The 15,875-nt window shown below is 30.6% G+C and overlaps 1 protein-coding gene across 2 annotated transcripts; it reads right to left on the reverse strand.

Moving 5' to 3' along the window:
- Positions 1-940: 940 nt before the first annotated feature.
- LOC107615403 (phospholipase D zeta 2) lies at positions 941-11,072 on the reverse strand. Of its 2 annotated transcripts, XR_015900070.1 has the most exons (21): positions 10,697-11,072; positions 9,760-9,861; positions 9,467-9,582; positions 8,938-9,079; positions 8,216-8,380; positions 7,842-8,012; positions 7,316-7,558; positions 7,105-7,221; positions 6,826-6,965; positions 6,596-6,745; positions 6,197-6,353; positions 5,643-6,104; positions 4,815-4,925; positions 4,273-4,419; positions 3,987-4,184; positions 3,660-3,761; positions 3,344-3,475; positions 3,007-3,072; positions 1,813-1,874; positions 1,148-1,721; positions 941-1,104 (listed from the first exon to the last, which is right to left on the reverse strand). XR_015900070.1 is itself a non-coding variant. In XM_016317467.3 (20 exons), exons 1-20 carry the CDS (start codon positions 10,889-10,891, stop codon positions 1,469-1,471), a joined length of 3,231 nt encoding a protein of 1,076 aa, XP_016172953.2. In that variant the 5' UTR covers positions 10,892-11,072; the 3' UTR covers positions 941-1,468. The 2 variants fall into 2 exon arrangements, 1 of the variants encoding a protein (XP_016172953.2); XM_016317467.3 differs by having other exon boundaries at positions 941-1,721.
- Positions 11,073-15,875: the final 4,803 nt, after the last annotated feature.

Consider the following 15,875-nt stretch of genomic DNA (forward strand, 5'->3'; position numbering starts at 1 on the left):
TTCTAGCTTCTCGAGTTTTTATTCCAATTCTCTTCGTCGTCGTACCTCCCTTTGCAAGGTCGTTCTGATTCACGTCGTTCTAACTCGTTCTCAAGCTACTCTAGCTGACCTTAATGTCCGTGAACCAGTTCCATGAGTTATGTAAGATCTCTTTCTTCCAATCCTCCTTTTTGATGGACTTCTGAACGTATTCTTCGTCCTCCTTGATTTGCAAGATGTATCTCCCCGGCCACACCTTTCTCTTTGTTAGGTTGAGGGGTAGGATAAGTGCGCGATCGTCGTTGTGTTACTCTTCTTCATAGGCCTCTGAATCAGAAGCAGTGTGTCTATTTTCTAGAACGTTTTCTGTCATCATACGGTGTTGATTACCAGATCCCGACAACGGCGCCAATATTTCGGGGATTACCTAGACTGTGATTTAGGCCTGAACATAAGTTCCAAGCTCCTTTTTGGGGTTATGTCCAACGTCTTCTAGTGACGAGGTGCCGCCATTCGACGTCTTGGTGAAGGTGGGAAGTGATGTATACAAGGGACTCTTATGCATAGTTAACAAGGATTTTAGGCTGGTTTTTTAGTACATTGGAATTTGAAGTATACCTGAGAGTGTCAGGATATTTACAAGTGTATATGTAGAATAAATAGCCACCTTTTGAGTAGTCCCACCTACGATGGTGGATTTGTTACTCCCTTTTGATAAGGAGGTTGTTGAGATCTCCTTTTTATCACGGGAGAAATTATAGGAATTAGTTACTTATTTAGATAAGTAGAGCTAGGCCCATATCGCCAGTCGAGTAAGTGTCGATCTGAACAATATTTATAGAATGTTGATTAGTCTTTACTCATTTTGGATTTTACTAAGTTTGTGGGCCAAGGTTTGAATAAGTATATTATTGAATTACTAGATAAAAGAATTTTAGGTCGATAGCTAAAAATACTAATAAAAAATAATAAATCTACTAACCATTGAACTTTTCTCTTATAAATAAACAATTACATCCCAGGTCAATTAAAGAAAAATATATTTACAATTTTCTCTGAAAATGATGAACTGAGTAATACAAAAATAAATAAAAGTCCCCAATAACTAAGTTACTTATAAAGTTGCTTGAGACAATAACAACTAATATTTCTAAGATACTACTTTCACAACTAAGATTCTACGTAATCACACTTCCTCTCTTATAAAACTAATGCTGTAATAATCACAGGTCAAAACTACTTAATGACTACATCCCTCTCTATTTCTACTTTATTACTTTCTCCAATCATTTTCACTTTAGACTTATCTATTCTTTTTAAATTATTATGATATTATCTAATAATAGCAAACCAATTGCTAATCTCACAGGATGTGAAAATTTCACACCACTTTATCATGTGTTGATTTTCACTGAGTTTCTTGTTTTGCACGAAAATCTATAAAAAGAATGGCATCTTTTTCATGGCTTCAGTATACTAATATCTATATCTAATGATATACTTGAGGAGCTACGTAAAACTCACTCTCAATAAAGGCTGGTCTTAGATCTTCATCACGCATGAACTCCAAAGGAAAGGAAACAAGATGTCCCTTTACAGAGTTCAATCTATCCATTGAATTTGTCTCATTGATTTCTCCATAGGCATCACTAGTTATTAACTTATCAGGGGCTATTCCCAAATCTATGGTGGTGTGGCCCACCTTTTCTTTCCGCTGAGCCATGCTTTGTCGAAGAGCAGATCTGCATATTGTGTTAAAATAACACCATGAGAAGGAAATGATGAAAAAGGAGAAAAAATAGAAAAGCATAAAAAAAAGATGCAGTCAAAGACCTTGAGTGTATCTGATCATTCGGAATGCAACCGAAGACCTCATCATATATCCTAGTATTTTCCTGTAACACATTCAGAACAAAGTCATCCTTAGACTATAACTAATTCATCTGAAAATTTATCTTTTACATGTCTACATAAAGTCACATTTAAAATATTAAGTATATTTTGTCTACAAAAGACGTTGGTTTACGGCAGGGGCCAATCTAAAAGGGAGCAAGCATAGGCCTTGGTCCCCAAACTTTATAACAAAATAGTTAGTGGTAGTAGTAAGTTAGTAGTATTAGTAAGTATATTGTGTATATAGAGAGGTTATTATATATTATATAATTTTATTTTGTATTTGAGAAAGTCTTATTTCAATAATTAAATTGTTCAGCATATTTTATGACCAACCTAGTATAAGTAAAAGTCTAATCCAAATATTATCTATCTCTAATAATAAAAAAGGCAAGTGACAAAACTCAAAAAAGCTCAGCTCAAATTATCTATATTTAATAACCAAAAAATAAGTGACAATACCAAAAAAGCATTTAGGACAAAAATTACTACTAATTACTTTTCAATTGAGTAAAATTTCCAACTTCTCAAAGGCTTGAAGCCAGGTAGTTGATAAAGATTGAAGGTTTCTAATTAAAAGTGGTACACAAAGCTAGGTTTCCAAATTTCCTTTCGGCCCTTTTGGGAATTATAGTTGTAGTGGTGAAGTGAGCATTGGCTATTGCCTATTACTCTATTATGGTGAGGGAAAGTATTGATTATTGGTTTTTGGTCTCCATAATCATTTTTTCTGGATCCGCCCTGGTATACGGATGATGAATGATGTTAAACTTAAATATTATTAAAGTGACAAATAAACGCTTGAAGATTTATACTTTGGACAGATTAGTCCCTAAAGAAAAAAAAGTACCAATAAAATCCTTTAAAATAGCAGATGTAGACACACTACTTTTAAATTAGCCTCTATAATTAGGATAGAAGATCTTAATTTGAACTAACTTGTCCATATTTGTTATCTTAGAGGACTTTATTGGTATTTTTGTTTCTTTAGGGACTAATCTGTCCGAAATGTAAATCTTCAGGGGTTTATTTGTCACTTTACTCATATTATTAATATATAGGGACCTGAGTGGATATATATCTAATAAGGTATAATATTAGTGATGAAATTGTTCTGTAAGTACTATAAATTACCTTCGCAGTTGCTGACCACAAGTCCTTGTATGTTGTGTCTGCCAATGGATCACTAATTTTACTGACCTATAAAAAGACATAGATTATTGACAAGTGGGCCATACCAAGTAATCTAAACATATACACTAACAGAAAAACAGCTCATGACAACTAGAAAAGTGAAAAAGATGAGAAAATAATGAACAAGGCCAAGCAATCTGATAAATCTTGTAGTTACATTTCCACTAACAACTAACAAATGTATGAGAACATTATAGTTCTTGTGAAGTACATCTAAGAACTTTCAGGCAGTGCTACCATATCGCAACACACAAATATAAACTTGAATTTGACTAACCTCTTCTGTATGAAGGCCAAGGTGTTCAGACCATAAGGAACAACGGAGGCTATAAGAAAATTTCCCAGCTTTCCATGGTTTTCCATTCATCAATGATTCAACACATTCCTTGTCTTCTATAACCACTCCTATCTGGTGGACAAAAAATTAGAATTAAAGGAGTTTTCTTTCAAACTGAAGATTAGAAACTAATAGAACAATTTTAATTACAGAATTTACTCAATTATACTCTAGCTAATTAAGGAGTTTAAAAACAGGGGGCGTGCACGCATGTGTATATATATAATAAGATGTATACATAAGCTCTTAAGAGTACCTCAGAGTCTCTTAACCCAAGCAGACTACGGTCGTTAATGTTAGATGATCCGATGACAGCTACACGGTCATCTATTATCATCAATTTACTATGCACATATACCTGCACAAATATGGGAATACACATCAGATGTTCGAAATTTCAGTGCAATCTAAGTTAAATGTTGTTCATTAATTATTAAATATGCAAGATCAATGATGTGCTTTGTACAACCATTTCAAGATCTTTTAATAGCCCAAAGTTAAACTTTGTGACAAAACTATCCCAGATTTTCTGTTTTTGAATCAAAATCCAGAGATTATTCCAAATAATGGGAAAGTAAGTTACCTGACTTGTGGCCACGTAACCATCGGCATGAAGTCTACCATGAGATCGTAGACCATAGAAAGAAATATAATCATGAGCCTTAGGACCAATTTTAGCTTCAAGATTGTGTAATATAGAATGCTTTTCCCTTGAAATTGTTCTATACTGCCAATGTGTTAAAGCCCTGACAGTTGCAGCACCACCATCATCGAGACCACCCTGTTATATTGATAATTCAAAACAGTTAAAATATTTAATCATAGAGAAAAGAGGTTGATACTATGAACAGAATGCTCTTAACACTTACTTGGAACCCAGGCAAGAGGGGCATCACAACTATAACTCTAAATTTATTCTGTTCCTTGTGTGCTTGTAAAATGCGCCTGTATAGTGCTTCCAGTACACGGTTCTGAATTGTGTCATCCTTTGCTAGACCTGATATGAAAAATTGGTTCTGAAAGGAATACAAAACGAAATTCGGTATCATTTTAATACTTTTCACAGAACTAATATTGCTAACAGAAGGGTTAATCTAAAGTGATAATCACTGATGGGAACCAAAAAAGGTATTATGAGATTGTATTCTAATAGATCAATGGTGTTCCTGACCAATACTCCTAATATTTGACAAAGAAAATATTAAATGAAAAAGTAAACTCGCTAATACCTTGCAAATATAGAAAACATTCAAGAGTCTCTATATGTAGTAATTAAGAAAATTAACAGGAAGATCCAACTTGGAGGATTTATCATTTTCCTTTTATCCCCTATACCTAGGTTGAACTGGCCTTACCATATCGCCAATCAAGACTAGATCAAGGGAGGTCAAATTCCTCATAATTAATTTACCTCAATGTAGATAAGATGCTTTGCTTTTTCAATAAGAGAACAATATGCTGTGTGAATGCTTTCTTCATGCTGACTGGTTCCAGCTGACCATTGGCCGACACTTCTGATTACCTGTGGATTTTCACATCCATCATAGCATCAGAAAAGAATACGATTCAATAGGTTATATTACTAAACTTTGTTTCAGGAGAAAAAGGTTAATATGAATTCTATATTCATGGTGTTATTAGTCATATATATTTATCAGGAATAAAAGTCATATTTGACTCGTAGTGGCAGCTTATATTTAGAACAAGATAACTGTAACAACTAGCACCCGAGGTAGTGAAATTAACAAAAACGGACCAGCAAGACAAAATAAAAGAGTGAAGCAGGATGATTTCACTCAATTTATTGATATAGAAGAAAGGAAATACAAGAAAGAAAAAATGGCTGTATTGGTAAGAGCCAGCCTCACTCTCCTAGCCTAGCCTTAATTCTTTCCAAAAGTTTGCTTCTCCCCCTCCATATTTTGCTACTACTTATACTCTCCTCTCCAATCATGAAAATCCGTTAGAATCATCCCTACTGACCCTCTTATACGTTTTTCACACTAACACTGTCATGATTCTCTTCCCTTGTCTTTCCTATTCTATCCTCCACTCTCTTCCTTCTAGTGTAATGTAAGAAGGGCAGAGGAGAAATTTGTTTCCCTTTATGATTGGAAGCTTCTATTCCTAATACTTCATTCTTGTTTGGGTAGGTAACAATAACTCATTTTTATTTAAGGACAGGTGCAAAAATTTGAATATTTTCCATTACACAGCAGACGCAGAATGCATAACTAACCTGACAGCGACAAGAAGTACGTGGACCAACTTGTCTATATTCCAAATTATTATCGTCTTTGGTACCTTCATCTGGTGTTTCCCACCAATCGTCAAGATCATAAACAACAGATTGTGCACCAAGGTCAAAAGGAACAACTTCATCATGAAACCCATTGATCTTTGTGTTTGGAGTTGATGTTTCATGTTCCAACTTTTGGGATGATAATGGAACCTTTTCACTAATATTGGAATGATCTCCGAGCGAAGTAATTAGTCCACCAGATTCTTGAGGTAAAAGCAGCGGTATATCTTGTACCGGAGACTCCGAAAATGAATCCTTACTCTCAAGTTCTTTCGTGCCATCTTCATCTTTCTTTCCAGTAATGTCCATATCTTTGCTTTTTCCCATGTAATGAGGGAGGACCATGTGATGGTGAGGCATAAGTAGCGGGATTTCATGCTCATTTGGAGCTTTAGTTCTCTGAGACATACACCAAAATGTAAGAGAGGGGGAGGAGGAATAATAAGATACATGTAAATTAAAATAAGATATCATGATGACATTACATATACCTTAGCATGGTTCCAACGTTGAATGAAATGTCGAGCAATATCACGACAAGGAGGTCCCCAAAGGGCACAATGGACATCATGCCATGGCATACGAGGATATTTCTCACGATCCAATTCATCTCTCATCGTGTCTTCCCATGAATTTGGTTCAGATTCTCTATACATGAACAAAAATTTTCACAATAAATATTATATGCAACTGTGAAGTCTCAACAACGGGTGCTAACGTTATCTCAATCTTGAGAATATTGTATTTGTATATGTAAGAAAACATGGCCATATGCATTGCAATTGACCATAAACTGATATAGAAATCAGCCTTTTCTATCCACTCATAGAATGGTTTGTTTTGCAAAATGTTCTTTCTTTTCCATACGAAAATAAGAAAAAGAAAAATACCTTGGGTTGTAATAGTCCTTTCCGGGCCATGTAATGGAGGGGCAATCACCAACTTTATGGTCAGGCGTGTCATATCGACCGAAGCATAAGTCTAATCCTCCAATATAGCAAATCTTGTAATCAACAATTACAAGTTTCTCATGGTGCGACCTGTAAATTATTCATCATATCACATGTAAGGTCCCATGAATTTTTATGTTCTTCAACCCTCACTCATTAATAGTACCCACCATAAATACACGCCACTGGTTAAATGGTCAGGATAGCGCAATACCCTCACATTCTCATGAATTTTGAGGAGTCTTCTCATACTATACGAGCTGTTGATTTTCAAAGCCAGAGAAACCTCCTTGTAGAGAAGCACATATATCTACATAAACATATAATTGCATAAGCTAAGCTTTATCCATTTTCATGTAATTCAGTCTTATAATGCACAAGGGCTTCAAAGTTCTGACTGTGGAGATCACCAATAAAACTGATTACATCAACAAGAATGCTATGTGTACCTGAACTCCTTGCATAGCTTTTTCTTCTAGCAACGAGTCAAGTCTGAGTTTTGAAAAGCCATCAAAAGGACGTTTAAGATATAGCTCGGGGCAAAGCCACCATCCTGTAATGAAGATCTGCAACCCGTTTCCATTTGAGAATTGAATTAGGAAAATGAGACAATTTAACTATAACCTTGGGTCCTTGGTTAACAATGGAAAAAACATATACCTCTGATTTTGCAGCTTGAATTGAAGAAGCAATTGCTTCAAATGCTGCCTTTCCGTCTACAAACCACTGGGCTTGGCTCCCATCTTCAGTCAAACCTCTTACAGGAGCAAATGAAGCAAACCGATGAGGACGACACCAACCCTCCGAAGGTCGAAGACCAGCTTCATTAATTGCATTTACCCAAGCTTTAACCCTACCATTGCTGGTAGTTCTCAATGATATGGTCCTATTCCCACTAGTAACCTACTAATCAATTCCAATTATTAACATAAATTTGGAAGGAAATAAAAGTTTGTCAATACATATTGTTCTCAAATAAACTGGAACTATATATTTCTGAATAAGGCAAAGCTTTTACTCTTTGTGTTTGACAGTTGTCGTTAGTTAAATCAGTTAAAGTATAATCAGTCTAGCTGCTTTGACTGACTGTGACAACAAAGAATTGGTGAACAGATTTTTAAGCAATTTAAAAATTATTTCTTATGCAGAGGGTAAAAGATGATGTCTAAGACAAATTGATCATCACCTTAAATGTGTATCGCAAAGGATTACATTCCTTTACAGGATCAGCTAAATGTATTTGTGTTTTATCTCCTTTTGAGGATGGAAGAACATCAAAAACAAGTATGTCCAGTGGTGTATTGCTGAAAGGGCCATCCAGCAAGGCCAAAAATCCATGTTTCAAAACAGCCCATACCTGTGTCGAGACAATGTAATCAAAGATTAAATCCAAGACAAAAAAAAAAAAAAAAAAAGTTGCAGGAAAACTATCTTTGATGACTATAAATTGGATTTTCCATAAAGGTATTATATGTTATATGTATGATCTCTAAGGTAACAATAATATGCTGCCAAACTAAGGTATCAAGTGTGGCCACAAAAGAAAAAATAGAATCAAACCTTCTTCCAGCTGTTATTACAGCCACGAAACCAATCACATGGATGGCATGCTTCTGAATCCTGTGAAACATTTGATAAATGCTTCACTGTCACATATCCCTCTCTCAGCTTTGGACCATACTCATGTAAAAAGGATAGCTTGGAGACTTCCAAAAACCTGCAGACCTATATTCAAACCGTATATTAGAAAAGATAATTTTATCTTAAGTCACATTTCATACACAGAAATGGAGCACCATATAAATATATCTGAATCTGAGTATGTCATTGGGTTCAACAAAGTTTTACATTGGTTGTCAAAGGCCCAACATAACCCTCCTCTTTCATATGGCCTTGGGACAGGCTGTGTAAAAAGTATGCAACAAATTTGACATAGGCAGAGTTATATCTGAATATGATTAAAATATTAAATAGCTACTTCATTGCCTGTGGAGTATGGAGCACACTGATGGTTGTCTATGGTGTACAAGTTCAAAGAATTCCACATATGTTGAGCTAGATAGGAGGAGTTGAAACACCATAAAATTGTGTCTTGTAGATGAATGTAAATTAGATAAATAAAAAAAAAAGAATAAACTGCCATTCAATCTCATTTTGATTATGCATTCTCAATGCTATACATGAACCAAAGAAGTGTTAACCCCTATACACTGGTATGCTGGTATTCTATGCATTTTTCAAACAAATTAAATGATTGTCAACTATGAAGTTGAACTAGTTACCTCTGAAGAATTCACAATATCCAGGTTTTCTAAGAAAAGATTCAAATAACTTTGCATTGCGACTTTTGCCCTGTCTACAACCGATTGCTGCCCTCCTAATGATGGACGAATTATTGATAGAGCAGCAACAGATGGGACATATCTGTAAAAAAAATCAAATGAATTAATGTTTCTTTACACTCCTCTAGAAAGAAAAAACTAAAGCGTTACATCTTCTAAATAATGGAAGCCTTTATTCTGTATAAATGATGCTGGAAATGACTATATTTACTAGCCAACAAACAATGTTTATGTACTTGAAAAATATTTAATATGTGGATCATAATTCAACCCCATTAGACCCTGGTTCACCCCTTTTAAGAATTAGTAAAATATTCCACAACTTTGGACTGTCAGCTAAGAATCATGGACTTCACATTTAGAAAACCATAAAGTTGTGGACCTATGCACTCCCACATTTTAAGAAGTTGTAAAGTTTATAACTGCATTAGATATAAACTTCTAATTTCTTGAAAAATAGACTAGATACCTGCTTTTAACACTGTCTTCATGATGTAAAGGCACAGCTCCATCATCAGGTTCTTCATCATCGTGTATTGTCACTGTGTGATCTACTATTCCTAAGCTCTGAAGCCATTCTTTTATCTTCATGAGAAAGTTATAAGTTAGAAAGTTAGATGGGAAAAGAAAATTATTGAAAGCACCTTTCCTCACTTAACATAATGGAGTAAGCATGAAAAGGCATCTGGTTACAGGAATCCCCCAAAACAGCTAAAAGAATCATGGCTGCAAAATGCAACATAAAATGATTAAACTGCAAACCTGCTCTTGTTTGTCATGAAGTTGTTCAATTAGTACACGTTTCCGCAGGGCAAACTGTAAGTAGAGAACTTGCGCTGCTCTCTTGTGAAGACGCCACTTGAACTGTATAACACAAATGCTTGTTAGCTAGACATTAGCTTTAACTGCATTACTTGACAGAATAACTTAAAATTTTATCAAATCTTAGTAGGATCTGGAGAATTAAGATGTCACTAATTATGTTCAAAAGATTATCAACAATATAGACATTCTTAAGAGAACCATAACGAGCAATTATAGAAGGCACAGACAGAAAACTATACATGTTAAAATCAAAACTTTCCCATAGATAGTAAGTTGCTAACCAATAATCTACTAATATTAATACAAAAATTATATCCAGTCATTGTGCAAAATATTTGAATAGGCAAAACAATCAATAACTCATAATTTCCTATTTTAGTCCTCTCAAGTCACGCTAACATATTTCAATTCTTAGCTAACGAAGCTACCAGTCCCAGAAATTCTACTTGTACAATCACTTAGATACATAAACCAAAGTCCATATATTTCTCCTGATGAATTCTGACCAACAATGTCATGCTGGAAAACTCCAGCTTAGGCAATTAATGATATTGATCACAAATTCACAAGTGACATCTTTGATGATAACTTAGACCACAAGCTTAAAAAGAAAGCAAAAAGAAAAAAATAAAGAAAACGAAAAAAAAAAAGAAACAACCCGCCACCGCGAAATACTTGAATACTTATAGCTTTTCTCCTTTTCTGCATGACTCAAGTCAACCAATTTGACCAACAATGGAATAAACCAAAATCAATTACGCAGTCAGTTGAACCAACCAAATGTTTTGGTGCATGAATCAGATTTTAACTAAGACACAGAAATCAAAGAGTAAGAAAAAGAAAAATCTTCTCGAAAAAAAGAAGTGGTACGTGCCTGCTTGTACTCCAACTCAATTGTATAAGAAAGCAAGATTGGGCTAATTTCTCCGGTCTCCGGTCGCGACACCGAAACGCTTGTTGCTTTTGGCAATTCATCGAAAATCGACGTGGCCGGTTCGCCGCATTGCCGGAAAGAGTGAGAACGCCAGAATGCGTCGTCGGACGGCGGAATCAGCGGCTCCGACGACATGGAAGTTGATGAAGGAACTTAGAGTCACCGTTGCTTCGATTTGCAGTGATGATGGAAGGATCAAATATTAAAATCCAAAAGAACGAGGAAGAACTGTGAAAGCGCGAGGTTGAGAGAAAGAGGCACCTTGTTAAAGGAAGAACATGAAGAAACAAAAAAAAAAGAAAGTAAACCAACGCACAGAGCTTTTTATAGACTTAGAACATTCAATTAACGAGTGTGTTAGGCCATGGTAACTATATTGTCAATTTGTCATTCAATTAAAATTTAGCGAGTAAGCTAAGGGAATTGCTTACAATAGTCGCTTAATTATCACCCAAAAAAAAGTCGCTTAAGTAACCTTCTAAATTCGGATTTTTTTTAAAATAAATATTTTAAATATTTTATTTATTAAATTTCGACATAATTTAGGCTTTTGCATCTTATTAAACGAATTAATTATAAGTATATTTTGTTTATAAGACACAAATTTTTAAACACATATTTGATACTGTAAAAATTGACATACTTTACATATCTTGTTTATACTAAATTTTTAAATATGCACGTGATATTATAAAAATTATTTGACGTACTTTATCTATATTATTTATAATATAAATGAGATATATTCATAATAAATTTGTTTATATTGTAAATCATATATGAGTAATATTATTTTTATAAATATAAAAATATAATTTTTTAAAATAATAAAAATATTAATAATTTAATTTAGATCAATTTAAAAAATAAAAATCAAATATATTTTATTATTATTTAAATCGAATGAAATATTAACAAATATTTTAGTTGCATCCTTAAATAAAAAAAAAATCAAATATAAGAGTAGTTACAAAAATGGTATTGATTTTTTTTGGTGACAAAAATGGTATTGATTTTGTTTGCGTCAAAATCCTCTCTCATTACGGTTTTTTATATTTTTTAATTTTCTATATTTTGCGTTAACTAATTTTTCGTTTTTCTATTATATTTAAGCAACCAATTCTTTTTTTTTATAATCCGTTCAAATTTGTAAATCTTAAGATTTTTTAATTTATTTTTATTATTTAGTTAGATTTGAAATTGTCTACTATTTTTTACAAAGAATTTGAAACAGCGAAGAGTGAGAATCACTACATTAATCCAATGTTTTAGTTTTTTAGTGCATTTATTATAACCAGTGAGTGGTTTCAAATCTAAATTATAGAAATCAGTAAAGGAAACCCAACGAAAAATTTAAATAAGAGATAGAAAAAATGTCAAATTAAAAGGATTGGAAAATTGAATATTCTTTATATGCGTTACCAGAAAAATTTATATTATTTTAACCGTAAAACTATTTTCATAATGAATAAGTATAGAAAATTAATTTCTAATTAATAATATTAATCTTGTTATTATAAAATTATCTTTTAACGTTTATCTTTTTTAAAGTTAGAGTTTAAAATTACAATTTAAAATTTAATATTTATGATTTATAATTTATAATTTTAGAATTTAAAATATAAAATAATTTTAAAAATAAACTTCTATTAACCAAAAAGAGTTGATTCTCTAATTGAAGTCTTACATAATATATTTTTAAAAAATAAACTGTTATAGATTAAAGTCATTGAATGATTTGAAAAATGCGATAAAAATAACTAATAAAAATGATATTTTTTATAAGTGTAAAAAAAAACTTTTGTATTAAACAAACAACTTATCAATTTGATTTTAATGTTTGTCACAGTATTTAAATAAATATTTAAAAGGTACACACAAATATTCGAAACAAAATTTGATCTTTAGATTTTTTTATCTTTTAAAAAAAATTGGCCATCTCAATAAATTTTTTTAAAAAAAAAAAACCACTTCATATAAAATTATTAAATTTTAAAAATAAAAAAATTATTTTTCTAATAATGTTTACAAAAAATTTTATCAAAATTTAATCTCTAAAATTATTTTTAAAATATATATTTAGTATCTAATTTTTTATCTTATTTTTTAAATATTTTAAAATTTTATTTATTATTTAATATTTTTTTAAATTATTTTTGTCAGCATAATAAATTTTCGAATACAATTTTCGTTGTTTACTCAATATAAAATTACGTGCAAATAAACACACCCTCCACATCAAGTTCTACCTTGTTACTTGTAAGGGTGTTGCCATTATAGACACAAGTCTTTTGTTATAAAAGCATTTTAAGTGATTGGATGATAATAATGCATATGGTTTACGCAAAGTAATTAAAATTAAACTCAATATAGCTTAATGGCGAAAAGCCAAAACTTTTCTTGGACACAAAAGTTTTGTACCCATGCTAATAAGTAATAACTAAGAAGTAATAATTGCTCCTATAAATGGTTTGGTGAAACTAAAACAAAGGATGAGGATGTAAGGACAATTTGGTCAACTAAAGAGACATGACCGAGTTCATGCAAATGGGGTGCAGTGATGCACATGGCATATGCTTTAGTACGCTATAGAATATCCAACATCATATGCCTTTTCACCGAGAATATGCCAAAGTGGCATATGATTGATATTCCTTAATGATAACAAATACAATCCAATAAGTGTATTTACTTAGGGGATCTGGCATCTTGCTTCAATTAGGGGGTTGTTATCTTGTTGAATCTATATTCCATCACCATGAAGCCAAAATTGATAGATCATAATTAAAAAATAGCATTGCTTCATAAGATAATGTTTGTTTTTATAGACTAAATTAGGAGCTAAAATTTAATATTGTATTTAGTAGTTAAAGATTAAAATTAAAATTTTATTTTTGAGACACAAAATGTTAGTTCTTTATTATTAAAACTTTAACAACATTTCAAAAATAGGCTCGTTTAATTTTTTAATTCTAAAGAGTTAATTACTAATTTGATATTTGAAAGATTTAATTGCTGACAAAAAAATTTTTAAAAGATGTCATCGATAAAATAATAGTTGAATTATTTAAAAATATAACAAAAAGAACTAATAAATATTATATTTTTTATAAGTAACAAATATCTAGCAAAAGATTTATCCATTAGATCTAAATTTTTGTAGCAATATTTGAGTAAATATTTAGAAAGTACACAAAAAAATTTAGAATAAAATTTGATCTCTAGATTTTTTTTTTATTTTTCAAAAGAATATGATCATTCACAATAAAAAAAATTTAAAATTCACTTGACAAAAAATTAACAAATTTTAAAAATGAAAAAATCTTATTTTTCTATTAATGATTGCAAAATTTTGCATCAAAATTTAATTTTTAAAGTCGTTTTTTAGAAAATATATTTAATTTAATATCTAGTTATTTTTATCGTGTTTTTAAATTTTTTAGTGACTTATTTGTCGTTAATATCTTTTAAGATTTGTTTTGTCAATAATGTAAATTTTTTGATACCATTTTAGTAGTTTACTCAATTTTAAATCTACCCCTCAATTTTTATATTTATCTTAAATCAAATATAATTTAGTCTCCATCTCTCAATTTCTATATTTTCACCTATATCTCTTAATTTCAACCTCTCTTCTAAACATAATCAATACAAAATACACCAAATTGGCAAATTATTACATACATACATACATGTAGGTATATATATTAAAAATATCTTTTATTTCTATTTAATCAGATTTTTATGTACATTACAAAATTTTAGTTGAGGTAATTTTCTTTCGAGGTAAACTATTTAAAAACCAAGTTATATAGACACAAATTTAATTACATGTATAAATATATACCGGAATACAGAAGGACTACATATATTCAATTTTTAATCAAATTTTATATCAATATAATCATACTTTATAAATAATATAGTTTAACTAAATCTAGTGCTAGTTGATTTTTTGTATTTATAAAAAATTTAATTATGTTGCTATGAAAAAATTTAATTATTCTATTGACTATTTGGTAGTTAATAACTTTATTGAAAAAAATATATAAAATAACATGTATAAATATAGTATATGGTCACTATTTCTTTATGTGTATAAAATATTTTAATTATTCCTAATCTAATGTGATGAGATTATTCTTAAAGAATACTTTTTAACGGGAGTATGACAATTAGATACGGCACATTTTAAACAAATAAAATATGGCTGAACAATGTTCATCCATACGTAAATTCAGTAATCGCTAATGACCTCACAAAGTTAGTCATGTGGCCGCCTTGTACCAAATAATAGCAAATTAGCAATCCGTAACGTAGTTTTGTCTGCGTGTGTGTGTATATGTCATTTTCCCCTCATGCAATTGGTTTTGAAAGACTGCGTACTTGTGTAGTCTTAACTCTTACACTTTGTTTGGATGAAACATGAAAAATGAGAAAAAAAAATTGAGAAAAAAAAATAAAATAAAAGAAAATAAAAAAATTAATTTTTTATATTATTTAGATGAAGAAAAAATAAATAAAAAAAATAAAAAAAAAATTTATTTAAATAAAAAAATAAAAAAAATAACTAAGTGAAATTATATTAATATATTTTCTTATATTATATATAAATAATAATATTATAATATATCAATGTATTTTTATCATTATTTATAGGAAGGATAAATTTATATTTTTACCATTGTTTATACTTTTTTCTCCATTTTCATCTCATGTCCCATGAGACAAATTTTAGATGGCTTCACTATTTTTTTATTTTCTTTCTAATTTTCTATTATGATCCAAATAGAAGAAAAGTCCATTTTTCATTCATTTCTATCCTTACATTTTTTTTTTACTCAATTTCCTTTAAATCAAACAATACGTTAAGCCACATGAAAAGGAAGGAAATTTTTGTTAAAAAATAAAATTGTTTAAAAAATAAAAAGTTTTAATAAATTAATAAAAAATATGTATATTATTATATGTAATAATTTTTTTATTATAAAAAATATTTTTTATTAAAAAATAATGTATTATAATATTAAAAAGTTTTTAAATATACCTAAAACATTGATATTTCAATAATTTTAATTATTAATTTTAATTTATATATATTATATATATTTTTTATAAT

Source organism: Arachis ipaensis, chromosome B9 (genome assembly GCF_059453495.1).
Source record: "Arachis ipaensis isolate K30076 ecotype BB chromosome B9, ASM5945349v1, whole genome shotgun sequence".
Taxonomy (NCBI): domain Eukaryota; kingdom Viridiplantae; phylum Streptophyta; class Magnoliopsida; order Fabales; family Fabaceae; genus Arachis; species Arachis ipaensis.

Bases quoted from the DNA above. Each gene is read 5' to 3' on its own strand.
- LOC107615403 (XM_016317467.3), bottom strand. From the start codon at position 10,891: ATGTCGTCGGAGCCGCTGATTCCGCCGTCCGACGACGCATTCTGGCGT. The intron at 8,381-8,937 runs GTAACTAGTTCA...GTTTGAATATAG, and splicing joins ATATTGTGAATTCTTCAGAG to GTCTGCAGGTTTTTGGAAGT. The intron at 6,105-6,196 runs GTATATGTAATG...TGTATGTCTCAG, and splicing joins AACGTTGGAACCATGCTAAG to AGAACTAAAGCTCCAAATGA.